The following is a 12,030-nucleotide window of genomic DNA, read 5'->3' on the forward strand; positions in this document are numbered from 1 at the left end:
CTTTCAATATACTTTATATAGTGTGCTTAAATAAAAGAAAATACAAACATTCTAAAGCACATGTGTCCAATAAAAGGCCTGGGAGCTTCGCACATCTCCTGCAGCTGGGGCACCCCTGTCATCTCTACCCCTTTCTCTGAGTAGTCGGCAGCAGGGAGGAGGACGACAGAACTCCTCTGCTGAATCATGCACTTTTCTGTGCAGCCGCGGAGATGCTCGTCTCTGCCCACCCTCTCCATTTCAGCAGTCGGCAGCAGTGAGTTGGACAGAACTCCTCCTACAGATCCTGCGCACCTCTGTGCATCCGCAGCACCCCCTCGGCTCTGCCTCCCCTGGTCTCAGAATTCAACAGACTCTGGTAGCTGAATCCAGCCCTCTGGTCCCCCTCCAGACCCTTCACTTTCTGCTTCTCAGCTCCTCCCACACCTTTCTCCTGGCAGTAGTACAAGGTAAGTGTGATGCACTGTGATGTAAGGGAGGGTGGGGGTACTCTTGACTTCTGATGGTGTGGGGGGGGGGGCATTTGTTATGTGATATAAGGGGGTGAGGTACTCTGCATATCTAGTCTTACAGATACAACCAGCCCTTTGAGGGCAACCATAATGCTGACCTGTGCCCAGAAATGAAATAGAGTTTGACTCCCCTGTTCTAAAGTGTATCTAAAACCAAAAGAGGTTTCCTTTAATTTTGGATAGAGTAGAGAAAGTTTAAAACCTTATGTCAGATTTCTTGTTGTCTGTGCCTCCACTTGGGAGATTGACCTTCTCCAAACATTCTGGTGACCATTGTCACCAAAATTCAAAATTTAAGAATTGTTACCCTAACAGGAATAGAAGAGAAATTTTGCAATTACCACAACTGTTCCTATAACAAGGGTCTAAGTGATTATTTATTTTGCTGTCCTATTAATGCCTTTTTGTGTCTCCAAGACAGGAAGTGATGTGAAATCACCCCAATGGGGCACAGCAAAGAAAAACACTTGACAAGGGTTTTACTCAATCCCCATTAATCCAAAATGAAACATTTGGCTTTAAGTATACTTTACCTAGCGTGCTCAAATTTAAACAAAAAATCATTCTGATTAATGATTTATTTTTTGTATCCATCTACATGAAGGCACAACCTAGCATTACTACAGATAAGTTATTCAAAATACAATGGAGGCAGGAGAGATCAAATGTGGGATGTAGTGAAAAGAGCCAATATGACAACTATTGTATTCTACAGTTTGGTAGAAAAGGATAATAGTGTATGTGCAGTATACAGTTTTGCAATTGTAAAAAAACCCCAACGGTCCAATTGGGTCCACCTGTCAGTTTTTCAGGCGGACCTGATTGGACCATCCAAAGCTCTCTATGGAGCAGCAAATGTCAGCGGGCATGTGTTCGCTGACACCCGCCGGCATCCGATCCAATCTTGTATGCTAAAAACAGATCGGATGACAGTTGGGTGGAAACAGTGAGGCGGCCGCTCGCATCTAACCACCCCATAGAAAACAGTGGACTGTGTCCACTACGCTACTACAGACCTGTCATCTACTAGCTTAGCTTGGATCATCGGAGAGATCCCCCGCTGAGCAAGCGGATTGGCTGACAGGTCCGCCCCGTGTGAATTGTTAATTGTTATGAGCAGCCCATTGTTGGCAAGCACTGAACTAGTTGAATTTAGCAAGAGGTCCATTCAATTCTAAGTTTCTGCATTTTCTTTGGAAAGCTGGAGTTAGAATCTCATATATTTGTACAGTGCCTAGAAAAAATATTTATACCTCTTGAAATTTTCCACATTTTGTCATTTTACAACCAAAAACGTAAATGTATTTTATCGGGATTTTATGTGATAGACCAACACAAAGTGGCACATAGTGGTGAAGTGGAAGGAAAATGATAAATGGTTTTCAACATTTTTTACAAATAAATATCTGAAAAGTGTGCATTTGTATTTAGCCCCCCTGAGTCAATGCTTTGTAGAACCACCTTTCGCTGCAATTCCAGCTGCAAGTCTTTTTGGGGATGTCTCTACCAGCTTGCACATCTGGAGAGTGAAAATTTTGCCCATTCATCTTTGCAAAATAGTTCAAGCTCTGTCAGATTGGATAGGGAGGGTCTGTGAACAGCAATTTTCAAGTCTTGCCATAGATTCTCAATTGGATTTAGGTCTGCACTTTGGGCCATTCTAACACATGAATATACTTTGATCTAAACCATTCCATTGTAGCTCTGGCTGTATGTTTAGGGTCGTTGTCCTGCTGGAAGGTGAACCTCCTCCCCAGTCTCAAGTCTTTTGCAGACTCTAACAGGTTTTCTTCTAAGATTGCCCTGTATTTGGCTCCATCCATCTTCCCATCAACTCTGACCAGCTTCCCTGCTGAAGAAAAGCATCTCCACAACATGGTGCTGCCACCAGCATGTTTCACAGTGGGGATGGTGTGTTCAGGGTGATCTGCAATGTTAGTTTTCTGCCACACATAGCGTTTTTTTTTTAGGCCAAAAAGTTAAATTTTGGTCTCATCTCACCCTCTTCCAAATGTTTGCTGTGCCCCCCACATAGCCTCTTGCAAACTGCAAACGGGAATTCTAATGACTATCAACAATAGCTTTCTTGTTACTCTTCCATAAAGGCCAGGTTTATGGAGTGCACGACTAATAGTTGTCCTGTGGACAGATTCTCCCACCTGAGCCGTGGATCTCTGCTGCTCCTCCAGAGTTACCATGGGCCTCTTGGCTGCTTCTCTGATTAATGCTCTCCTTGCCCGGCCTGTCACTTTAGGTGGACGGCCATGTCTTGGTAGGTTTGCAATTCTGACATATTCTTTCCATTTTCGGATGATGGATTGAACAGTGCTCCGAGAGATGTTCAACGCTTAGGAAATTTTTTATAACCTAACCCTGCTTTAACCTCTGAAACTTTATCCCTGACCTGTCAGGTGTGTTCCTTGGCCTTCATGATGCTGTTTGTTCACTAATGTCCTCTAACAAACCTCTGAGGGCTTCACAGAACAGCTGTATTTATACTGAGATTAGATTACACACAGGTGGACTAATTAGGTGACTTCTGAAGGCAATTGGTTCCACTAAATTTTAGTTAATGGTATCAGAGTAAAGGTGGCTGAATACAAATGCATGCCACACTTTTCAGATATTTGTAAAAACATTTGCAAATCATTTATAATTTTCCTTCCACTTTACAATTATGTGCCACTTTGCGTTGTTCACATAAAATCCCAATAAAATACATTAAAATACAGTGATGATTTCCAGTTTTGGTGTGAAACCTGATAATACTCACAAATGACAATTATAAAAGTTCTTTTACTAGCCACAAAGGTTCTAGTACTGGACTGTTAAAAGGTGGGGATGTGGCTTAGGGGTCTATTTATAAAAATTTGCATAGCTATTTGCCTACCAAAATTACATGTATATTTGTTCAAAGAGAATGGGGCAAAACAATGTTCTTAGACTATAGTCTCTGCAGATTTGATGCATGAATGGTGGAAAATACTACATTATGGCCACTAGATGGCGCTGATGAGCATACTTATTTCCTAGGATAGGCAGCACCATCTAGTGGCCATAATGTGGTATTATCCCCAATAAATCTGCAGAGAATATAGCTTGAGAACATTTGATTATGAACTAGTCATAACACATTTACATGCATTATTGAAAACAGCTATGCAATTTTAGTTATAAATACTGTGTCAATTCACACTAAAGTGGTGCGGGATTTGCAGCAAATTCTGTGCATTTTCTTGCACTGTATCAGAATTGCATTCTATTCATGTGAAGGGCTGCAGGTGTCTTATGTTAATGACACCCCAAAAAAGTTTGCAGAACGCAGTGAGATTGGGTGAGACAGATCACATGGGCATGAACATGCATAGCATCTGATTCCAGTGTGAGAAAAAGAAAAAAAAGAAGTGCATGCACCTTTCCTGTGGGTGCGGTGCGATTTGTGGTACGTTTTGAGCCATGCAAAATGAATGGTTCAAATTGCACTGCAAAGAATTGCATGTGATTTGAACAAGAATGCGTGTGATTCCTGTTCGAATCACATGCGGTTTCTTGTATGAACCGGTACAAAGTGTTCGCTTAGAGAAAAGTTACAGATCTGTAGACAGTTGGGCCAGAGAATTTTTCTAGAATAACAAGTTGTGGCCCCCTTAAAGATGTAGACCTCTCAGTTCTGCACACTATTTCATTTGAGTTAGACATGCCTAGAGTAACATTTCAAGTCACAGTACAAAGAAATGTTTCATATACAATAAGGCAGCAATTACAGTAGAATCATACAAAGCACCACAGAAAAGCATAGGCGATCTGATGTAAGGAGTGTGTGAATCACAGAGTAGCACAGAAAACAGCAGGACAATGTATGATATCACACACAAAATGAATGAGAACACACAGGCCTTTATTAAAACTGAACTCTGGAAAAAGCAACTATTGTCTAAATAGAAGAGGAATGGCTATTATTACTTGAATCTCTGTGTGCTTTGTGTTTTTCTTCTAGATCTGTGAAATGATCCAGTGTGAAAATGTACCCCTGTATGGGAGCTTCCTGTAAAAGACCGCTCACTGCTCCTCTCTCCACCTTGTGCAGGGGACTGTACAGGATGAAGCAGACATTGACACCAACGCCCCCTAGTACCAGAGGAGGAAGTGCTGCCTTGTTCTTTCAGGTTGTACAATATGTACTTACAGTGAGCTCAGTGGCTGTGAAAGGAGAGAGTACACACTCTAACTGGCACTGGTCCCAATGGCTGCCCCATCCCTAAAATAAACTTTTAAGAAGATGTGTTTTTAAAGAATATGTCAACCCAACATTTCATATTCCTGATATGTGCCTATATTCCTGATATGTGCCTATATTCCTGATATGTGCCTGTTGTACCATGTACTTGTTATGAAAAAGTATCCTGTTCTCCTTGTATTGCTTCCTTTGTGTGAAGTTTTCATGCCAGTCCCTCTGCTATTTAAAACTGACTACACTAGACAGAGCACAGCGTGGTCAGGTTGCTGGTTTTGCTGGGAGCTAATCCAATGATCAAACCTGTGTTGACCCCACACCCTCCCTTTCACTTGGCAGATTAGTATGCTGCGGTTTCTCCACCTCCAGCTCCTTATGCAGCTGAGAACAGAGGGAATGTGGTCAATTAGGGGAGAAGGGAATGTGATCAAAAAAGAGGAAAAGGTATCTATATTTTTTTTTCTATCTATATTCTATGTATATACAAATGTTTTGCCTTTCATTTCTATGTTAAATGGAATAGGTTGTTTTACAAGGCGAGAGTTTACATATTCTTTAAAGATTTGTGGCATTTGCAATACCTGTGTTCCTCATTTCTACATCACTGCTCAGGCTCGACCATGCTGTATAAAGCAGGTGGCAAAAATGCTATATAATATTACCTGAAAATGATGGTTTCATTACACTTCAGCAATAAACCAAAGTGTTTACATGCCAGGGCTGATTTTCAGCACAGCTTACATCTAGGAGGTCATTATTTCTTCAAATATTTAATTCCAAACAAGTATGCACCTTTTCCTTTCACAAACAGGCCCGTGAAAGTGATTTTTTTTTTTTTTAATAAAAAATAAAATCCTAATTTTCTGCTAACCACTTGTCTAAGATTTTACCGTATTCCTGCCAACGTAGACAAACATGGAAGCCGTACAACAAAGTCTTAGCATACATGAGACATACGTTGCTGGAAACACTTTCTGGATGGAAGATGAAATGAAGGGAACAAATACCTGTAGTATTGATCATACTTTTGGGAGTTGCTCCAGTAGCAGCAAATATATTTGGCGTTGTGCTGGGGGTTAAGCTACCACCACTGGCAGCACCAACGGTGTTCACAGCTAAACTGCCAGGCGGAGGTTTCTTCACAGGTACCACGACACTTCTGTAAGAAACACACAGGAAGAAAGAAATAGGTGTGAAAAACATATAAAACCTTTCACATAATATTTCAGTTTTAATTGTTACAATTTCACATAAATAAAAAATAATAAGCAGTTACCGCATTCCCCTTGACTGTTCTGTATGGCAATATGGAAGTCTACCCATCCCGCCAGGGAGCAGTGATTAGAGATTTTACTGCAACCTACTGGTGAACCCTGGTACTGACCGCAATAATAAATGGTAATGACTCTATTTGAAATGCAATTCAATGATCAGACTTCTAGTGAATATGTGGTTTGTGCATGTCTGGCAAAGCAACAGGTTTACTTTAACCACTTTTACCCCCTTCCTGCCCAGGCTAATTTTCAGGTTTCAGCGTTCTCACACTTTGAATGACAATTGCGCAGTCATGCAACACTGTACCCAAACTAAAATTTTATCACTTTGTTCACACAACTAGAGCTTTCTTTTGGTTGTATTTAATCACCACTGGGGTTTTTTTTTTGCTAAATTAACAAAAAAAGACCAAAAATTTTGAAGAAAAAAAAACACGTTTCTTTGTTTCTGTTATAAAAGTTTGCAAATAAACAATTGTTCTTCATAAATTTAAGCCAAGATGTATTCTGCTACATTTGTTTGGTGAAAATAACCCAAATCAGTATTTATTATTTAGTCTGTAGGAAAGTTATAAAGTTCACAAACTATGGTATAGATCTGAATATTGATCAGTCCTGAAGTACTGACAGCCAATCTAATTTCTTGAGGCCCAAAAATGTCAGAACAGTACAGATATCTCCCCTTTTTGCGAAGTAGACAATCCGACATATTTCATAAGAGGCATGGAGAGTTTTTGGAAGTTGTAATCGTTTTGTCATAATTTTTTGGAAAATAAAGAAATTAAAAAAATTATTCTCACAATTTTTTACATACTGTCACCAGTGCAGTACCGCATCATCATATAGCTGGTGTAGTGGTGATCAGGGATGTCGACTGGTGACAGTACGAAAAAAAAATGGATAATTTTCTTTCGATTTTGTTTTCTTTGTTTATTATTTTTTATTACATTTTTTTTCTTTTTTTTAAGATTTTTTTTTCCATATTACACTATGATTAAAGTAGTATAATGTTACCATAGTAACATTGTACTACTTTGGGGAAGTGATCAGTATTTTTTTTTTTTACTCAATTTGCCTATAGCAAAGAATTTATTTGCTATAAGCAAACATTTAACTGAATGAAATTGATTAATTCAGGGGTTTTGTTGTGATTAGCTGTGATTGGCCATGGCTAATCACCTGACACAGATTGGCTGTGATTGGCCCAGCCTGTGCATGTGATTACTGTGACCATTCACAGCTAGACACACTTGTATATAATGGATGGCATGAAAGGAAGCCATCCATTGCATACAACTGTCATTGGTCACAGCAGGTCACATGGTACTGGCAACGGAACTGGTACACATATCTGTCATCGGTCGTATCCGAGGTACACAGTTGGTGACAGATCTCGCCACAGTGCGGCCCTGCGGGCACGAGCAAAGCGCGATCCGGGAAGGACGTCATATGACGCCCTACCGGAGGGACGAGAGGCTCGCCCAGCCCTCATTTTACTATAGGCCAGACAGGAAGTGGTTAATATTCAAAGAAGGTTCGGCACTTCACATGCATACACAAAGCTACACAAAGCTTCCTGAGGGTGCTAGATTGGTGAAACATGTAGAGGCAGAGTGTTGCGTCCAGCCACATCTGGGTCCATTGATATCACATCCGTTTCCGGTCATTGGAACGCATACCAGCTCTAGAGACACAAGCGGCGTTCGTGTACTACAACTGGGTGTATTGGTGCTGAGGATTGGGCACCAACTAATGTGAGTGCATTTTTTGTTCATATTATCACATCTTTTAATAAATTTACTACACCATGAGAAATTTATTCCTTTGATTTATGTTGATATGGAATTGTGGGAATAAATGGGGAGTATGCTGAGAAGGAACCCACTGGGAATCTGATCCCTGGTAACACAAAGCGCATTAGACCTTCTTTTAACTAAGGGGTCATGGATGGTTGGCGAGTGCAATATACTGGCACGTGGTGGTGGAGCACAAATAGGATTTATATGAAGCAAATTATTGGGCACTAGAACAATTTTTGGCACACAATTTGGTGTGGGGCTTTTATGGATTTAATGTACCAATTTATATATGCTATCATGGTTTAAACACTTTATTTTTGCATTGTAGCTTAAGTATCAGTTGTTTGTGTATGCATGTGAAGTGCCAAACCTTCTTTTAATTTTATGATCCCAAGTGTACTTGCACTTTAAGGGGCAGCTAACACATTATATTTCATTGGTATCGGTACAAAACACGGTTGATTTTTGGTAAACACCAACTTTTTAAGTGGTTGCACTATTTTTATAGGGTTAACCCAATTTGGTTAATATACCCCTTGGGTAGTAAAAGGCGGCGTTTAGTTTATTTGCATCAAAAATTTACTGTAATGCAAACCTCTGCAGATACAATTTTTTATCTTTTGTTCCCTCTCCAGATGCTCTATTAAGCTGCTAGGAGGCGAACGGAAATTCCTGTGCAAGTCATCAGAGCTCCTAGTAATGGCCTCAGTGCCTGACAGCCCTGACTGGTGCAGTACTAATACATGGAGTGGAAGATATGACCCATTATACTGGGAAGTACTGGGCATTTCCTGCAGTTTCCAGTGTGAAATGGAGAAGCAGGGTTGTGGAGAAGACGCAAGTATATGGAGGATTAAAATGAACATGTTGCCTTGCCCAGGGGCGGACTGACAACTCATGGGGCCCCCGGGCAATAGGGGATCATGGGGCCTGTGTCCTTTCCCAAACTCAAAAAAGCCTATGAAAAAGGTACCAGGGGCATCTCATGGGGCCCCCTACTGATCCTGGGCCCTCGGGCAGTGCCGAGTTTCCAAATGGTCAGTCCGCCCCTGGCCTTGCCCTACTTGAAAACTTGCTATAAACAAATATGGTTGCTGTAACTTTTTAAACATACTAGTTACCTGACCATCTCAAACACCAGTCTCAAATCTGCAAAGAGCATACTAGAATACCAGTCAGCACTTCTGATCTACATACTTGTTCCAGGTCAATAGCTTAAATTATTTAAGTTAGGAGGTGAGCATAAAAGCCAGGTAAAGGCCAGAACACAAAACGGCACTGCGGGAGGGATTTCCCCATCAACATTGACTGTGGTGGAAGGACAAAATTGCATAATCTATGGCATGCCCTGTTCAAAATTATTCTTAAAAATCCCCCCTTCCTCCTAATACCTAACCTGTGTAAAAAAAGATATGTGTACTTACCTATTTTCAAACCACTCTGGTCACATGATCTTGCAGCTCCAGCTCAGACAGTGCTTGACAATGGCTGGGCATTCTGGGAGCCATGACATCAACCATAGGCTCCCACAGTCCAGCTGTTGTTGGCACTCCCTCTTCTCCCCTGTAGCAGTCGATCACTGACACAGGGAAGCCAGAGCTGCAGGATCATGTGATTGATGCAGATTAAAAATAGTTAAATACACATCTTGTTTAAACAGGTTAAGCAGGATAGGTAGGAGGGTGGAGGGCACATTTTTTAAGTGGAAGTCAATTCTCACTTGACACCTGTACCTACAGGTAGGATTATAATAAAGCTTACCTGTAGGTACAAAGAATGACTCCTAAACATGCACCGTTCAGGATATATTCAGTCTCCATGCAGCCGATGACATCATAGGCGCATGCCGTACTGTTCCTTCAGAGTCCTGTTCTGAGGCCAAGACTCCCAAACACATGCACGGGAGTGACGTCATCGCAGCTTGGCCAAGCAAGGGGCCAGAGCCCATGATCCCTAAAGGAAGACGGGAGCCCTGTCAGTGGTGACAGCGTGAGACTGGAGGGCTCCATTCTACAAGCCTTTCAGAATGTGCTAGTATGCAGTGCATACCGGCACAATATGACATTATTTTGCAGGGGAAACATGTTTTTTTTTTTTTTTTTTTGGAGGTTTACTACTGCTTTAAGAATAGTTAGACTTAGTCTTTCTGCCAATAAGGCTCCATTCACACCTATGCAGTTTGCTTTTTTTCCATTTTGCAATTTGTTTTGCGTTTTTCTACATGCATTTTTGACACGTTTTGTTCAGCCCCCTTTTTTTTTTAAGTGGAATTTTTTTTTTTACTGGGCAGAAGAAAAATGTAAAATGCACTACCATACATTTCAGCAGATTATCCTTTGAACTCTATTGTAGCAAAAATGTTGATTTTTGCTTTTAAAAAAGTCCCTGACTCTTTCCAAAAATGCAGCAGCTCAAGAAAAGCATAGATGTGAACATATTTCATAGGAAACCATGTTAAATGGACTGTAGTCCGTTTCTGCAAAAGGCACTAAAAAACACATCGGTGTGAATGGAGCCCAAGTCAGAAATCTAGCTTTTATTCTGCCTTTATGATTAAGAGCTTATTCACACCAAAATCCAGGTTATCCTATGGGCATAGTTCACACCGTTACAGTGCAGCGCCAAAAAAAAACAAAAAAAAAAAAAAACAAAAACAAACAAAAAACAAACAAAACACAAACAAAACACAAACAAAACACAAAAACAAACAAAAAAAAAAAAAGTACAGCTTGCTGCATTTTTCCACCGTGTAAACGCAAGCGCACTTGCAATGCATTTTAGCGTACATAAAAGCCAAAAGAAAGGAAGAGAGAAGGAAGTGACCTCACATGACAAACACTGCTGGAAAAAGGCACATCAACTGCATGTAAACGTGTATAAACCAGAAATCAAAATGCATGCAAATGTGCTTGAAAAAACATGCAGTATATGTGCATTTTCTGCTGTGAATGAATCCACAAAACTAAGACAGACAGGCAAATTGCATTTTCAGAAACCGATCTGCAATGGCAGTTCCTTTATTTCTCCTATGACAGGTATCCTTTTGGTCCACCACATGGAAGAAACCGTAATAGAATGGGGGTCCCACTGCTGAGAACAGTCCTCCAGGACAAGAAGACTAGAACTCCCAGCATGCTCTGCCTCATTCTGTTAGGATCTGCTTGGACTTGTAGTTCCTCAATTACATTTAAAAAAGAAAAATGGCACCAATGAAAATATTTTTCAGCTCTTTCAGCCCTCCCCCCCGGAACACTACCAGTATTTTTTATAAACTGATATAAAACACACGTACGTAAAAAAGAAGCGATAATAGCACATATAACAGCCAGCGAGATTATTCATTTCTACTTCAAAGTCTTGAAGCCAGAAGAGACACTTCATTCAGAAATGTCATTGTAGACTAACAAGTCGTGTGACAGGCCCTGCTATGACAGAACTTGGATGTTGTGCTTTATTATGTAATTATAGGTACTCCTGAACAGATGAGACAGCAGGAAGGGTGTATTAGAAATTAATTGAAAACTGCAGTCATCCAATAGCACTTTGTGAGGAAAGGGTGCCTTGAAAGCTGCGCAGGGCCTCGGACTTTGAAGGATAATTTTTGATGTTGTCACTCTCAATCGACTGAATGGCTGACAGACAATCAAACCCGTCTGGCAAGCTGGCAGCTCATTTTGCTGGCAGGTGGCAAACAATTAGACACACCAATTTGTGCCTCCTGATGACATTAAAGCATGAAACTAAGTTGTATGCAGGGGCCTGGCGATTTGTGTGAAAGCATTTCAAAAATAATACGCTTTGCCGTGGCAACTCATTTCAGACTGCCACCTCCCATTATGGCTTTGAGCGGTGAAGACGACAGGCTTCAGTTACGTGTGGAGCAAGGCCGCTTCTGTTCAATCCCTCATCGGTGCCCCCTGAGACCCCAATCCCCTCCTTTCATCAATATCACCTCATCATTTACATTCGGGAGTACCTGGAGCTGCTGCATACATTACAAACACTGAAGTGCCTTTTGTTGAAACATATTAGCCTGCTCTGTATCCCTGTGTTGTGGCTTCACAGACCGCCTTTCATTGTGAACAATAATGAGCCTAACAAGAGATTGATGCTTTGTTTACAGTCTTCACTCCCTATTCCCCACTATTCATGGATGTACAGCTGAGTTCACTGCACATGGACTGATAAAAAGGTTCATTTTATAATGCCAC

The 12,030-nt window shown here is 40.9% G+C and overlaps 1 protein-coding gene across 6 annotated transcripts in view; it reads right to left on the reverse strand.

The window, feature by feature from the left end:
- The window catches only part of NBEA (neurobeachin), an 881,324-nt gene that overhangs the window by 407,314 nt on the left and 461,980 nt on the right, over positions 1–12,030 (reverse strand). For 5 of the 6 annotated variants that reach the window (XM_089690861.1, XM_089690859.1, XM_089690858.1 and 2 more), the window contains one exon: positions 5,754–5,905. In XM_089690861.1, the coding sequence (XP_089546987.1) occupies positions 5,754–5,905 (152 nt within the window). The remainder of the gene's footprint in view (positions 1–5,753; positions 5,906–12,030) is intronic. The other variant, XM_089690860.1, reaches the window with a different exon arrangement.

The sequence above is a fragment of the Staurois parvus genome, unplaced genomic scaffold (genome assembly GCF_062004578.1).
Source record: "Staurois parvus isolate SC_StPar_1 unplaced genomic scaffold, SC_StPar_1.0 ptg000544l, whole genome shotgun sequence".
In the NCBI taxonomy this organism is placed as follows: Eukaryota; Metazoa; Chordata; class Amphibia; order Anura; family Ranidae; genus Staurois; species Staurois parvus.